This window comes from Somniosus microcephalus, chromosome 13, assembly GCF_052327205.1.
Source record: "Somniosus microcephalus isolate GS21.2 chromosome 13, FLI_Smic_1.0, whole genome shotgun sequence".
Lineage (NCBI taxonomy): Eukaryota > Metazoa > Chordata > Chondrichthyes > Squaliformes > Somniosidae > Somniosus > Somniosus microcephalus.
Window position 1 is genome coordinate 160,357,437 of NC_140999.1, and position 16,856 is coordinate 160,374,292.

A 16,856-nucleotide genomic window follows, 5' to 3' on the forward strand; every position below is an offset into this window, starting at 1 on the left:
AAATGTCCCAATGTGCTTTACAAGATGCTAGGTGGGGGGAGGGGAGCTGCTAGGTGGGGGGAGGGGAAATGAGATACCAAACAGAAAAGCTGGGGTGGTGACTAAAGGCAAGGTTTTCAGGAGGTATTTGAAGATGGAGAGACATGAAGCAAGGAAGGAGGGATTTATAGAGAGGAGGCCAGGCTGGGTGAGGGCATTGCCAGAGAAGGTAGAGCAAGTGAGGAGGAACATACAACAATCCAGACTCCGACAAACAGAGTGCAAGCTGAGTGTACGGCTAGAGGTAGGGGTGGAGAAAAGTAATGGAGAAGTAAACTAAAACCCTAGTTTCTCGTAACAGAAAGAATAAACGGGATGGAGAACAGAAACTACAAATCTGTGCAGCAAGGTGGAGTGTTTTTATAAACAATCGTTTGAAACTCGTCAACGGAGCAAGAAACTCAGCAGAAGTGTTTTGAGATAATTGAAAAACTGCATCGGTAGGTGGCAGAAAGCATGCTGCAAAATCTGTAAGTGACCATACATATGTCATATGTTACAGGCATAATGGTGACTCTGATCACCGTGACGGTGAAGAAGACTTCTACTACTCTGAGATTGATGTGGATGTAGATTCATTAACAGACGGTTTGAGTAGCCTTACACCAATGTCTCCAACTACTACAATGCCACCAGTTTTTCCTCCTGTGGATTCTGGATGTTCAGATCCAGCTTCAGTGAAGAGCGAGGAGAAGTTAGTGACCCCTTTGAGCCGGTCTGCACCAACTAATCTGTATCATGTACGCACTGACCATGCTTATCAGGTAAGTTAGCAAATATTTTTACATCCCCATTTGATGTGCCACTCAATTGTCAAAGCTACAGACTCTAAAGCCATTCTTTTAGTACAGGTGGGCTTTGTTTAAAATATCAGACACAATATTGGCTTGGTTTTCAATGGATCATTTCTAATTTACTAAAACCTTTATTTCAACAAACATTATTAAAGCTTAAGAAAGAACAAACTTGCTTTTATATAGCATCTTTTCATGTCCTCAGGACATCCCAAAGCACTTCACATCCATTTTAGAAATGTAGGCCGCAATTTTTTCAATGGAAGCGGGTTGGGTGCAGGTCAGGTGGTTTCCGGCTTCCAGTCTCTCCTCCAACTGCATCCGGACCACAGACGTGATTTTACGTTGATTGACCTTGTTAAGCCTGCCCTGCGGGCTTGCCAGCCAATTGAGAGGAAGCCGATCAGATGACGTCATTTGATGATGCGTCATCTGCCGGTTTTCTTAAAGGAACCACGCACAAATTTTTTTTTTTGACTGCTGATTTCTCAGTGTTTCACAGCATTGAGGTGCTACAAACACTGACAAGCACTGTACAAAGGTGACCTCTTGCACCCAGGCTCTCCAATGACTCCCTCCATAGGCTGGAATAGATGGCAGCTGCAGGTGAGGTGACAGAAGCGATCTGTCACTGGTGAGAGAGGTTCTCCCAATGAGGTGGCACTGGACATGGATTTCAAAACTTGTAACCTAAAGAAATGTGTAAATGTATTAAAAATGCATTTCCCAACATTTTCTTACCTCTGAGACTCACCAGTGCAACATTGGATCCTTCACACCACTTCTGCAGCTGTCATCAATCCAGAAACATTACAGCCGACTCACAACACGCCACACTTACCTGGCATGATGTCCGGACGTCAGGAAACCCAAGCAAATTTCAAAGCGGCAAAATTCAAAAAGAGCCTGTCAACTACTAGCAACTACCTGTTAATAGGCAAGTAATTGCCATTAATCCTCTTCCTGCCGCTAGGTGTCGGGTCCATGTGCAAATCGGGACCCGACACTTGGGAAAATTGTTTGGAGGCAGGTTAACGGCGGAATCGGAACCCGCCGTCAATCAAAACGATTTTAACCTTTGACCCGCCTCCAAACCCGCCCTCTGAGCGCAGGCAAAATCCAGCCCGTAATCTCTGTTATGTAAGCAAGCGTGGCAGCCAATTTGCACACAGTAAAGACCCACAAAGAACAAATGAGAAGTGACTAGATTATCTGTTTTCAGTGGTGAGAGAGGGATATTGTCCATGACACTGGGAGAAGTCCCTGCTCTTCAAATAATGTCATGAGATCTATTGCATCCATTTACTTTCACATCTCATTTAAAAGACGGCACTTGCGACCATACACAGTCCTTCAGTACTATACTGGAGTGTCAGTCTAGGTTATGTGCTCAAATCCTAAAGCAGGGCTTGAACTCACAACTTTGTGACCTTAGAGGTAGGAATGCTACCACTGAGGTAAGCTGATCCTGAAGAATGATTAATATATTTATAGTATGCTTTATTCTGCCTTAAACCTGTTTTTGTAGAAATAATTCTGGGAAAATACTATATAATGAAAAGGTAATTTGTCTGGAGTGCTTCTAGCCACAAGTACCAGTCAGAAAATTAGGGCTACAGTGTTGTAGTCCTATCCCTGCTACCACGCTCACCACTAGTGAGCCTCTGCAGAAAGTGGAACCTGACAAATGACCCCTAAATGTGCACACGGGCAACAAGCTTGTAATTTCCATTCCACACCCCACCTCCCCCAGACAAAAAAATAACACAATAATCATGGACTTTTGGAGCACAGAAACTGGCCATTCGGCCCATCAAGTCTCCATATTAAGATGGGAACAAAAGCAAAATACTGTGAATGCTGGAAATCTGAAATAAAAACAGAAAATGCTGGAAATACTCAACAGGTCAGGCAGCATCTGTGGAGAAAGAAACAGTTAACGTTTCAGGTCGCTGACCTTTCATCGGAACTGGAAAATGTTTATAACGGGATTTAAGCAAGTGTAGAGGGGGGATGGGGAGGAAAGAACAAAAGGGAAGGTCTGTGATAGGATGGAAGGCAGGAGTGATTAAGAGACAAAAGGGATGATGGTGCAAGGCAAGATGGGGACATCCTGGGTTCGGAGAGGGTTCAAGAAGGGCAACTAAACTAATGCCATTGATTAGGCATCTTTGCTATGAGGGGAGACCAATGAAACTAAATAAAGGTGGCTTGAGTGAGATAATATTGTAACTTTCAAGATTCTTAAAGGGCACAGATAAACTGAATCCTAATAAATTGTTTAACATGACCACAATTCGGACCAGGGGCACAATCTTATGCTCTGAATAAGGAAGGTAAACAGATGGTTTAAGATTTAACTACTTCATGCAGGGTGGTGAATATATGGAACAGACTATCCAGAGGTACAATAGAGATAGATAATATCAGCAAATTCAGGAGGGAACTGAATAGGGGCACAGCGCAGCCTGTGGAGGAGCAGTGAATGACAGACCGCAACTTCAGGATTTCCGCTTTAGGCTCTGCATGCGCTAAATCCTGAAGTTGCGGTCAGTTTCAAAGGTGAAATGACGGCAAACGCTGCCAGTTCGCCGTCATCGGGACTGCAAATTCGGGGCCATTGTTTCCAAGATGGACAAACCAACAGCATTGAAGAAAGCAATGCACTAACTAATAGAGAGAAAGATGATAGCTTTATCTTAATTTAGTGATTGGGATTGGTGGGAGGTGGTGTGGAGGGGTAGGGTGCGGTTTGATGTAGCAGATCAGGAATGTAGGGATAAAGCCACCCATACCAGTTACAGAATAGGGAAAAAAACAACTTTCACAGTTGGAATGGTAAGAAGATTTTAAATTCCATCAGCTGACCACCCATGTTACCTTTTTATTTTTATTTGCCCCTCTGTCTCTATAATCTTGCCTTTATTTTCCTATTTTGCAGGCTACAGCCCCTGTGAGCATCCCTGTATCATCAAAGTTCATGCCAAATGGTACTGGGTTCAGCATATCATTGCAGTCTCCGCCTATAATTTTTAAAGGTTCACAGGTGAGCATTGTACAATCTAGTTGTGTTCATTCATTGTTCACATACCTCCAGCGTAACCCAGACTGCCAACCAGGATAATTACAAGGTAGTAGCCCGTTAAGCCATTTTTGACATTGGTATTGGACGTCACTCATACCTGCAAATACCGCCACCTTTGGGCTGTTGCTGCCTCCCTTGTCAAAATGTTTATAGGGCTGATTTTGCAAGGTCCCATGAGCAGCACAAAATCAGCCCTGTAGACTTTTTAATGTTGGAGAAAGAAAAAGATAAACCAGCAACCACGGGCCTCGTATAAAAGGTCCCATGCTGACATTCACATCTTTAGGCACTCCTCTGCCTACAGCACAAGCCTTGCTGATAATTTGGTGCACGGGAGACCCGGACCCTGGCCTGCTGAAACGGGCTTCTTGAAGAGAGGAGGTAGTTTCTTCATTTGTTTATATTTTGGATATTTATGTATCCTTTGCTGCATTTTGCTTCATACATTGTTTAGGTTTGCTGGCTAATCCTCCATATTTGCATTTTTTTCTGCCAATAATTTTCTTCGGGCTTTGACATCACACCATACCAAGAGCTGAGTGGGGTATACTATAGGGGTTCTGAATGCAGGACATCATTATAATTTTTTTTAAGTTGCATTTATATAGTGCCTTTCAGGAAGTCTCACCTTCACAGCCAATGAATTACTTTTAAAGTGCATTCACTATTATGTAGGCAAACACTGCTGCAACTTTGCACACAGCAAATTACCATGAACAGCAAATGAAACTCATGATAGGTTAAGTTATTTTGGTGCTGTTGGTTGATGGATAAATGTTGGCCAGGACACTGGGTGGATTTCCCTACTCTTCCATCAGATCTTTTACTTCCACTTGAACAGGCAGATGGCCTTGGTTTAACGTATCATACGAAAGACTACACCTCTGACAATGCAGCACTCCTTCAGTACTGCACTGAAGTGTCAGGCCAGATTCTGTGCTAAAATTCCAGCATGAGACTTGAACCCAGGACCTAGCTAGAGATGCGATTGCTACTACTCAGCCAAGCTGACATGAGATGATGAAAAAAGAGTTTGAGGAACCAAGAAAGGTTGGTTTCCCATTGGCTATGATCTGCAGTAAAGCAGGGTTAATGGTCAAAAAAGAGGCCAGGGAAGCCGCCTTGTGATGCTTGTCTGAACCCATCCGCAATCCTTCAGATGCCAGAAAGAACAGCTCTCTCAAATCTGGCATCCCAGGCCTCTATGACAGCAGTCTGAGAATCCATGGAAGAAATAACAGGCTGCCTTTAAAGCCTGTCATGGGGACCTGACTGCAGATGTCCCTAGAGTCCCAAGGTGGACTGCAAAGTTGTATGGTAGTCCTCCAACGTCCTTTACATGGACTCCAACACCCAAGCTGCCACCTGAAATATACTTTCTGACATGGCCCCTATTGCTTGATGCTCTGCAAGCATTTAAAAAAAAACACGGACCTGTGAAATCATGATTCGCCAGGCCCTTCAGCCAAGGGGCTAAAGAACCTGACCCTCTGTCTTACTCCTTGTGTACCTCCTCCAACTCCTCTCTCGTGCTCTGTTTGTCTGCCAGCGCTGTCTCATTCGCTTAACTTCCCGAAGTGATGTATCTAAGCTGATGTTTGGGAGGAATAAAACGGGTGTGAGTACAAGCTCCAATATAGTGGCAGGGCCGGACCTCATAGAGTCATAGAGTTTTACAGCACAGAAAGAGGCCCTTCGGCCCATCGTGTCTGCGCCGTCCATCCATCCCTGTCCAGTCGAATCCCATTTTCCAGCATTTGGTCCATAGCCTTGTATGCAATGGCATTTCAAGTGCTCATCCAAATGCTTCTTGAATGTTGTGAGGGTTCCTGCCTCTACCACCCTTTTAGGCATTGAGTTCCACATTCCAACCACCCTCTGGGTGAAAAAGTTCCTCCTCAAATCCCCTCTAAATCTCCTGCCCCTTACCCTGAATCTATGCCCCCTTGTTATTGACCCCCCTACTAAGGGGAAAAGTTCCTCTTTGTCTACCCTATCTATGCCCCTCATCATTTTGTACACCTCAATCAGGTCCCCCCTCAGCCTTCTTTGCTCCAAGGAAAACAACCCCAGCCTGTTTAGTCTTTCTTCATAGCTGAGGCGCTCCATCCCAGGTAACATCCTGGTGAATCTTCTCTGCACCCTCTCCAAAGCAATCACATCCTTCCTATAGTGAGGCGACCAGAACTGCACACAGTACTCCAGCTGTGGCCTCACCAGCGTTTTGTACAGCTCCATCATAACCTCCCTGCTCTTGCCTTCATTAGCCGAGGCATAGAATATAAGTATCCCATATGCCTTTTTAACCACCTTATCTACCTGCTCCGCTGCCTTCAGGGATCTATGTACATGTACACCAAGGTCCCTCTGACCCTCTGTACTTCCTAGGGTCCTACCACTCATTGTGTATTCCCTTGCCTTATTTGTCCGTCCAAAATGCATCACCTCGCACTTTTCAGGGTTAAATTCCATTTGCCACTTCTCCGCCCATCTGACCAACCCGTTTATATCGTCCTGTAGCCGGAGGCTTTCCTCCTCGCAATTTACCACCCCACCAATTTTCGTGTCATCTGCGAACTTACTGATCATACCTTTTACATTTTCATCCAAATCATTTATGTAGATCACAAACAATAAGGGACCCAGCACCGATCCCTGAGGTACCCCACTGGACACAGGCTTCCAGTCACAAAAGCAACCTTCGACCATCACCCTCTGCCTCCTGCCACTCAGCCAGTTTAGGATCCAATGCGCCAAGGCACCCTGGATCCCATGGGCTCTTACCTTCTTGACCAGTCTCCTATGCGGGACTTTGTCAAAAGCTTTACTGAAGTCCATGTAAACCACATCCACAGCATTTCCCTCATCCACCCCACTAGTCACCCCCTCGAAAAATTCGATCAGATTTGTTAGACATGATTTACCCTTGACAAAGCCATGCTGACTATCCCCGATTAATCCTTGCCTCTCCAAGTGGAGATTAATTTTGTCCCTCAGAATTTTTTCCAATAATTTCCCCACCACAGATGTTAGACTCACTGGCCTGTAATTCCCTGGTTTATCCCTGCTACCCTTCTTGAATAATGGTACTACGTTCGCTGTTCTCCAGTCCCCTGGTACATCCCCTGTGGCCAGAGAGGTTCTGAAAATTTGTGTCAGAGCCCCTGCAATCTCCTCCCTTGCCTCCCACAGCAGCCTGGGATACATCTCGTCCGGGCCTGGGGATTTATCCACTTTTTGGCCCTCTAAAACCGCTAGCACCTCCTCCCTCTCGATGCTAATATGTTCAAGTATGTCACAGTCCCCTTGCCCGATTTCTATGTCTGCATCGTCTTTCTCCATAGTGAACACAGATGCAAAAAATTCATTTAAAACCCCGCCTACGTCCTCTGGCTCTACACACAGATTGCCACTTTGGTCCCTAATGGGCCCTACCCTTTCCCTGGTTATCCTCTTGCCCTTAATATACTTATAAAACATCTTAGGATTTTCCTTTATTTTGCTCGCCAGTGTTATTTCATGGCCCCTCCTCGCCCTCCTAATTTCTTTTTTAAGTATGCCCCTGCACTTTTTATACTCCTCTAGGGCTTCTTCTGTCTTTAGTCTTTTGTAACTGCCAAAAGCCCCCCTTTTATTTCTAATGCATTTTTGTATATCCCTTGTCATCCAAGGTTCCCTTTGCTTGTTGGTCCCACCCTTGACCTTTACAGGAACATGTTGGCGTTGTACTCTCTCTATTTCCCTTCTGAAAGTCTCCCACTGTTTTGATGTGGATTTTCCTATAAGCAGCTGCTCCCAGTCCACTTTGGCCAGATCCTGCCTTATCATATTAAAATCGGCCTTCCCCCAATTTAGAACCCTTATTTCCGGGCCGTCTTTGTCTTTTTCCATGACCACCTTAAATCTCACCAAATTATGGTCACTGTCGCCAAAATGCTCTCCTACTGACACTTCCACCACTTGCCCGGCTACATTCCCCAGAATTAGGTCCAGTACCGCCCCCTCTCTTGTAGGACTTTCTACATGTTGGCTCAAAAAGCTCTCCTGGATGCACTTTAAGAATTCTGCACCCTCTAAGCCTTTCACACTCTGACTGTCCCAATTTATATTGGGGAAGTTGAAATCCCCCACTATTATTACCCTATTATTTTCGCACTTCTCTGAGATTTGCCTACATATCTGTTCCTCTATCTCCCCCTGACTGTTTGGGGGCCTATAGTACACTCCCAGCAAAGTGCTTGCCCCCTTTTTGTTTTTAAGTTCTACCCATATGGCCTCATTAGAGGAACCCGCTAATATATCATCCCTCCTTACAGCAGTAATTGACTCCTTAATTAATATTGCAACACCCCCTCCCCTTTTACACCCCCCTCTGTCTCGCCTGAAGATTCTATACCCCGGAATATTGAGCTGCCAGTCCTGACCCTCCCTCAACCATGTCTCCGTGATAGCAACAATATCGTACTCCCATGTGTTCAACAACAACTTCAGTTCATCCACCTTATTTGCAAGACTCCTTGCATTAAAATAAATGCCTTCCAGCCCTGCCATATTCTCTTTTGCCTTCACATATTTGCTCTGCCTTCCCAGCTGACTTGTTTTTCCCTCTGTATTTGGCCGTAAATCACCCCCTACTATAGCTCCACTCTGTACCCCAACCCCCTGCCAAGTTAGTTTAAACCCTCCCCAGCAGTGCTAGCAAACCTCCCCGCAAGGATATTGGTTCCCCCCTGGTTCAGGTGTAAACCGTCCGACTTGTACAAGTCCCACCTTTCCCAGAAGCAGACCCAGTGATCCAGGAAACTAAAGCCCTCCCCCCTGCACCATCCCTTTAGCCACGCATTCATCTGTTCTATCTTCCTATTCCTATACTTACTAGCACGTGGCACCGGGAGTAATCCAGAGATTACAACCTTTGAGGTCCTGCTCCTTAATCCTTCACCTAGCTCCCTAAATTCTTGCTGCAGGACCTCATCCCTCTTTTTACCTATGTCGTTGGTACCAATGTGGACCACGACCACTGGCTGTTCTCCCTCCCCCTCCAGAATGCCCTGCAGCCGCTCAGTGACATCCTTGACCCTGGCACCAGGGAGGCAACAAACCATCCTGGATTCACGTCTACGGCCACAGAAACGCCTATCTGTTCCCCTTACTATAGAATCCCCTACCACTATTGCTCTCCCACTCTTTTTCCCCCCTTCCTGGGCAGCAGGAGCACCCCCAGTGCCAGGAAGTTGGCCGCTGCTGCCTTCCCCTGGTGAGTCATCCCCCTCAACAGTATCCAAAGCGGTATACTTGTTTGAAAGGGGGATGTCCGCAGGGGTTCCCTGCACTACCTGCCTGCCTTTGTTGCTCCGCCTGATGGTCACCCCCTGTGCTGCCCTACCCTGAGGCGTGCACAACTCGCTAAACGTGTTATCCACGAGCCTTTCAGCATCGCGCATGCTCCAAAATTCATCCACCCGCAGCTCGAGCGCCGCAATGCGGTCTACAAGTAGCTGCAGCTGGATGCATTTCCCGCACACATGGTCATCAGGGACACTGGCAGCATCCCTGACTTCCCACATAGAGCAGGAGGAGCAGAGCACGGGTCTGAACTCTCCTGCCATGACTTACCCCTTTAATTACTTAAAAAATTTATTCAATACCCCAGTTACAGGTATGCTCTAGGGCGCTTTATTTACCAGCTATCCCCACTACACCACAGAAATTTAACACCACAGAATTCAAGCTTGTATTGAAAAAAGAGAAATACTCACCAACCAATCACCTACCTGCTCCCTGGTGACGTCACACACTGATTACTTTTTACCTCTCTCCCCGCTGCTGAGTTGGTATGCCTCGCCTCTCTCCGGTTTTTATACCGGTCTCACCACACTGCTCCCGACTGGTCTCGGGCCTCGCTGGTCGCCGGGTTTTCTCCCGAGCTCCTCCTCGCTGCTCCCGCTGGTCCCGGGCCTCGCCTCTCTCCGGTTTTTATACCGGTCTCACCACACTGCTCCCGACTGGTCTCGGGCCTCGCTGGTCGCCGGGTTTTCTCCCGAGCTCCTCCTCGCTGGTCCCGACTGGTCTTGGGCCTCGCCTCTCTCCGGTTTTTATACCGGTCTCACCACACTGCTCCCGACTGGTCTCGGGCCTCGCTGGTCGCCGGGTTTTCTCCCGAGCTGCTCCCGCTGGTCCCGACTGGTCTCGGGCCTCGCCTCTCTCCGGTATTTTATACCGGTCTCACCACACTGCTCCCGACTGGTCTCGGGCCTCGCTGGTCGCTGGGTTTTCTCCCGAGGCTTTTGTGTTATTCTTCAGCGTCTAGAGGAAGAGAGGTTACAATGGTTTCTTCATGAGCAGAGTTCACATATAGAAGGAATGAAATGAGGATTTCATTGTTTGCTGATGGTTAATATAGGCGCAGCACATGTTTATCACAAACTCACAGCTGGCACAAGCCTTTCTACTTGCTCATTTCTGACGTGTCGTCTGGCTTCCTCCTTGAGATTTGCTGCACCCGTCACTCATTGGGGGCAAGTGATTGGACATTTGCGGGACTATCTGTCACAGTTCTGCGGTGCACACATACTCGCCTTTGCTTCGTGCTCATACACTCACCAATAAGAGAGCAGAGAAAGTGAGAATTACCTTTTTGTTCCTGTGATCTGCAGTAAAACCTGGTGTCAGCATGCATAAAGGGGATGGTGACAGATGCAGGCAATTCCATTCCATGTAATTCTTTTGCATGGTGAATACATGGAAGGTTGCCATTTCCAGATGAAGGCTGTGCTCAAGGGCACAGGTCAGCCTCACAGCATTGTTAAGTTATTAAAGCATTTTAATGTAGTGTGACCAATAGATCATTGTAAGTGGCAGAGATGCTTACTACAGTGAATTCTTGCACGGTGTTGGTTATTTCTGTCACTTTGACCTGTAAGTTCTTTAAACTTGAGGTACTACCTGGCCGAGCAGGAATGGTGGAGGTGGCACTGACTGCCCAGTGCAGCTCTCTTTGGCACTGTATGTATTGCCCTCTCTGCCTCACTTCCTGAGGTGTATTTCTGCTGCCCCATCAGTGAATCTGGTGGTCTCTGCCCTCCTGAAGAACTGGCAGCTGTTCTGCAAAGTGAGACCTCCTTTCTCTCAACAGAATGGCAGTGATGTTGCCTGCCCCTTTAAGGCTGGAAGGCTTTTAAATCCTGCAGCACCATATTACTTCCTGCCCCCACTTGGCTGAGATCCCATTTAGAGGCATTTCTGATGCCCGGAGCTCACCCAAAATATTTTAATGAGACGGACCCTAGAATTTACAGACGGGTTGATGCACATCACATCAGGTGGCTGCAAATTGCACTGCACCCTACTGCTAGTCAGGCTTGTGCAATCCAAGCTGATATGTCAAAAGTGAAGAAGAAAATAAAATAAACTTGGATTTGCAGCTGCAATTGTCCAAAGGTGCAGTACCCTTGGAAGAATTTAATGCAGCACTGGCATTTCTGTCAAGTAATTAAGATAACGTCAAACCTAGGGTGAGCTTAGATCCACTAATGGCTTGAAGTAACTTTAGAACATACATTTTTGTATATGAAAACCTGAGAAATGAGTGTCTAATGCAAATGGAATGTTAACTGACACAAATAATTCCAGTTTAAGATTCCTTTGTGGGTTGGAACCACAATATAGATCTTCCATACAACCATCAATATAAAATTGTACTTTTTTTGAAGCAAAAACAGAAAATGCAAGAAATACTCAGCTAGTTAGTCGCCATCTGTAGAGAGAAACAGCAAGTCAACATTTCAGACGCTGCCCTTCCTATTCTGTTTTCCATTTGCAGTGTTTTGCTTTTTATTTGTACTTTTTGATATGGAAACTGGGAACTGATTTTGAATCTCTGATTGCCTTTAGGGTCCTTTAACACAAATTCGTCCAATCAGTATTGTTGAGAAGCGACAGATTTCTCACCCATCCTTAAAGGTACATACTTCTCTCGTGTCATCCCCTAAACCAGGGACAGGAACAAGGTACTATCTTATTTTATGTTCCATACTTTAGTTTGGTGTAATGGATTTGATTTTTATCCCTCTGACTGAAACCAAAAGCAATGTTAACCTACAGTAGCACAAATCATTTTTTTTAATACTTCTGAACTAATAACTTTTAAAAGAAATTTTAAGCTGCAATAATATTTGATTGCATCTGTAAGAAGAAAATTGATATGAATTATTTGAACGTTTATTAATTAGCATTTGCAGTTGACATTAATCACACAACTCCACAGTGCTCTACAAAACAGCTATAGACATGGGGGACGAAATTTCCCTTGTTTGCGCCTCCGGTGGGAGGCGTGAATGGCTTCACATCCCCTTGAGGTTAGCGGCGGCGCCTGGAGATCACGACGTCATCTCCAGGCACAACGCCTTGGAAGAAAAATTTGCAATCGCGCCCCGCAGCAGCGCCGGGCGGTGTTAATCGATTGAGGCTGGTTGCTTGGGGTGGGGGGGGGGGCAACTTAAAGGCGCAGTGGGCGGCCAGCCAAGAAAATCTGCCAGTTTTTAAAAATATTTATTTTCGGCCACCGGTCATGGTGTCCGTGCTGCGATTGGTCAGCCCGGCACTCTGCATGACTGCCGAGCTGACCGCACAGCACTCCCGCTCCCCGGTGGCCCACATATCTAAAAATAAACCTGAAGAGCTCGCAGCGTTGGGCCCTTCCCTTTTAATGCAGGGAATAGCCCCTGCAACGTGGCAGCGCCAAGAATGGCCAATTGTGGCACTGCTGAGCACTTTGCCCTGGATTGGGACGTTCCCCGCCTCTTGCACTCCCAAGAGGCAAGTGAAGCACTTGATTACGCACTCCACCTTCCTCGTGGAAGAAAAAATGGGAATTTAATTAATGTTTCAAAAGGTTAGCGGCTCGCCCTAATTTTCCAAACATTTTTTACTTCGCGTCCCAAATGGCCCTCTAGGGGAATTTCACCCCCATAGAATCGTAGAATAATACAGCAGAGAATGAGGCCATTCAGCCCATCGTGCCTGTGCCAGCTCTTTGAAAGAGCAATCCAATTAGTCCCACTCCCCTGCTCTTTCCCCATAGTCCTGTAAATGTTTTGTGCATACTTGTGTGCTCCTGCCTTCAGTTCCATATTTATAGCATGTGCCTGTATGTTTTTTTAGAGGCAGTTTCTTTCATCTTTTTCAAATATTCCACAGGATTTTTAATAAAAGATAATATGGATAAAATGAAGCTATGTTATTATTTAGGTTAGTGTAAACACTCCCGTGCATCTCAGTAGCTGTCCATGTACTGAGCTTGCTCCTAAAACCCACAATTTAACAAAGCAGCAAATGTATCCACATTCTTCTGCTGCTAGTATTGGATTACAATTGGCCAGCTGCCTGCCCCCTCCCAGACTAAGAACCAGTCAGCTTTCTTCTTAATTAAGTATGGCAGATTTAAACGTCCAGAAGCTATGGAACTTTCCAGACCTCTTCACAAGAGTGATGGGGCTCCTTCATTTGCACAGGTAAATCACATCAAAGCTTAACTTGATCACATTATCAACAAGGTTAGAACAATCTATAGACTATTGGCCTTTGGCTGAATAAGCAACCATTGAGAGCCTGATTTGTTTTAGATTTGGCTCCCATCTTGAAGATGGACAGTGAGAAGTTTGTTTTTGTAGCATATGGTTAATAAGTTACAAAGCTACTGCATACATTTGAGAAGCATTGCTTCTGTAATCATGTTTGTTTAAGCATTCTACTCTTGTGACCTTAAAAGTTTTGAAATAGATGGCTTGGAGTGCCTGAGACTTGCACTGTCCACTAGTCTGAAGCCAGTGAATATATCACAAATTACCAGACATCAAACCATCTGAGTGACATTCATTTAAGTTCTCTGAAGTGTTGCTGGTAGTTAGGAGTTGGCAGGTGTGATTGATGGGAAGGGATATGTGCTGGCCCAGCTTTCTCTCAAAGAAGTTAAGTAGCGGGAGTATGAGTGAAAGCTTTTGAAAGAGCTGTTTTTCACAAATTTACATGCCTCTCCTTTCAGGAAGCCCAGGGGTGAAGGAAAGAAATGCCGAAAAGTTTACGGTATGGAAAACCGGGATATGTGGTGCACTGCCTGTCGCTGGAAGAAGGCCTGTCAGCGGTTTGTTGACTGAAAAATGGCACTTTCTGAATTTTGTACACTCTAAGATCTGACAACGCGTTGTTTCCTGAACAATCAATTATAATAGAAAAAGGCAAAGTACATTAAAAGCAGGGAATGCTTGATGCATGATTCTGTTTGGATGAAGCACTTGTAATTATGTGTGAATGCAATCAAAAAAAAAGTCAAACTTTTTTTTTAGTATGTTGACCGTTTTTGCTTTTGAAGTTTTTCTTTGAACTTGCTGTGTTTTTAATGGCACTTGAACCAGCTGACAATTTTGCTGTTTTTTTAAAAATATCAAATCTTTGCCAATTTGATGAAATTCCTAAGCAGCTGGCTTTTTGACTGCTATCTTTGCACTCTGGTCTCATTTTATTTTGCCCCCTTTAAAAACAAAAAATCTTCAATTTTGGAGAAGAATTGACTCCTCATTCCACTGCTGGACATGGGTTCCTTATGAGACTTGTATTGTTTCAGGAAACATATGCAGATGTTAAAAAAAAAAGTAAGCAAATTGAATTTATTGCTGTAGAGCTTTGCTTTTAATGCATTTTTAAAAAAAAGTAAATTTTACAGTTTTGGTTTTTGATAGTATACAGAGAAAAAAAAATCGTTTAACCAAATTTTAATTGTTTTTACGGTGAAAACACTTGTATATTGCTGTCATAAGTTTTTTTTTAACTCTTTTTTTGTTATTATTGGCTAGTAATTTGGAAGTAAAAGTAGGGTCAGACCTGGCTGAAAACTTCAGGATGTGCCAACGGGAGAACCTCGTTGAATTGCACTAGGCTGTACTGCACAATGAATAATTCTAGAAACACATGGAGGTTGCTAAAGGTGCAACGTCATATAGTTGTGAGGAAGTATGTGAGATGTAAATAATGTCTCTTCACTGTAAAATACGACTTGTAGCATAGCTTTAGTTGAGTTTTTGAGAAAGGAGAAGAAAAACCTGATGAAAATGGTTTTGTATTTATGATCCATTTTCATGAATGTATGACAACCATCCTTTCACAGTGTTTAGTCCGTTCTTCAGTGCTGGTTGCCATTGCATTTTTTTTTCTTTAAGCTGTTGCGTAAGTGTATCTGCGCTCACCACTGCAATTTATTTTTGTTTTCTTGATTGGTTACCATTTAATGACTGTGACCAACAGAGAATGCTGCACCTTCTTTTAGTACCAGGATATTAAGCTAAATCCAATCCAATTTACCACCAGTTATATCTCGGGTCTTCAGGCATAAGTTTCTGCCAAATGTTTAACAGTAAATGGAACTGGCAGCTTAAAACTTTAGCAGTTTGATTAAATGCAGGGTTTAAGATTTCTTTCCATCCAGTTAGTCACTGGCCAGTGATAAAGTCACTTATTGAAGGGTCTAAACATATTGAAGTAGCTGGCAGTTTGAAGACGAATATTGCCAAAAAAAATTGATTGATTGCTGTACAAAGAAAATATTGCTTTGTATATCAAAAAAAATTTAAAATCCTTATAATGCTCAGATGTGAAGTTATTTTAAGTTGTGCTGACATACTGACCCCTCCATAATCCCTGCAAAACCCAGCCCTAATGAACGATTTGTTTCAGTAGTTAGAGAGGAAAATCAGGCATATCTCTTGGGTTTTGATCAGTGTTCATACTGTAGTATTTTAGAGATAACATACCAAAGTAAGTCTCTCCATGAACAGTTTATTATGATATGCTGTATTCTCAGGATTTTAATGTTTATAACTGTAACATGGAAAAGCAGAGACTCTAATATTTTTAATTATATACTGGATTTTTTTTCTTTTTTGATTTAAAAAAAAAAGGGCTTACTTGTAAAATAGATCTTGCATAAACAGCTCTAAACTGGTCTTTGACCACAACTGGTGACATAAGCAAATGAATGTAAACTGTTAACTTTTGCAGCTTTCATTACATTAATTCTTTCTTTGTATGTGGAAAAAAAATGGTCAATGGTTAATTTTTCATGTCATTATGCAAAGGAAACTTCAACCCACAACAAAGCTCGTTTTATTGCCAAACTCATTTGTATTACATAATTGTGGCAGTAAACATTCCAAGAGAGAACTTTATTTCTGCTTTGAAGACAGAATGTGTATTACCAGCAGTTGTACCAGCTTTGGTTTCAGAACTTAATCATTGAACAGGTGAAGAAATCATAATCCTTTTGGGGAAAATGCACTTTTTGTATGAAAAAAAGTTATGGATGATAATATGTATAGTGTGCTTTTTATTAATGTTGGAGAGGTGCAGCATTTGTTTTCCATACTGTGTTTCAGTGGGGATGTAAAATTCTCATGGTTTTACAAAGGAACATAATTACTAAGTTAACCAGAATGGGAAGGACCTCTGTTATTTCTGTACATACACCTGTAATGCTGTGTCATGTCTTACATGATCAGCAATGCCTACTGCTGAGGTTTACGTGCCAATGTAATGCTGGGTTTCATATTTTTTTAAAAAATGCAAGAAATAAAGATCCTCAGAACTGTTTTTGTTTAAATAGTAATGCATTTTTAAAAACATGGGTGTCACCAGATAGTCTTACTAAACACCAACACATTGGACAACTGGGCTTCACACTGTCGCGGTCAGGAAGTGTTTACAGCAACGTTAGCATCACTGCGAGGTGATTTTTGCTTCGAAGTGCCACAAAGCTGGCAATATAGCTCTGAATTTAGTCCTGATCTGACTCCTGTCTCCGAAGCGGAGTGGTGTACGATCCCCTGGAAAATACAGCCTCGTGCTTTGATGCTGTATGGAATTTAACTCCAGTGTGGCGTCAACTCAGC

General features: G+C 44.0%; 1 protein-coding gene across 2 annotated transcripts in view; it reads left to right on the plus strand.

The window, feature by feature from the left end:
• LOC147108715 (zinc finger protein 704-like) overlaps positions 1 to 16,555 on the plus strand; it is a 128,913-nt gene extending 112,358 nt beyond the window's left edge. For both annotated transcript variants that reach the window (XM_086005461.1, XM_086005460.1), the window contains exons 6-9: positions 542 to 803; positions 3,775 to 3,879; positions 11,812 to 11,927; positions 13,961 to 16,555. In XM_086005461.1, the coding sequence (XP_085861587.1) occupies positions 542 to 803; positions 3,775 to 3,879; positions 11,812 to 11,927; positions 13,961 to 14,072 (595 nt within the window). In that variant the 3' untranslated portion in view covers positions 14,073 to 16,555. The remainder of the gene's footprint in view (positions 1 to 541; positions 804 to 3,774; positions 3,880 to 11,811; positions 11,928 to 13,960) is intronic.
• Positions 16,556 to 16,856: the final 301 nt, after the last annotated feature.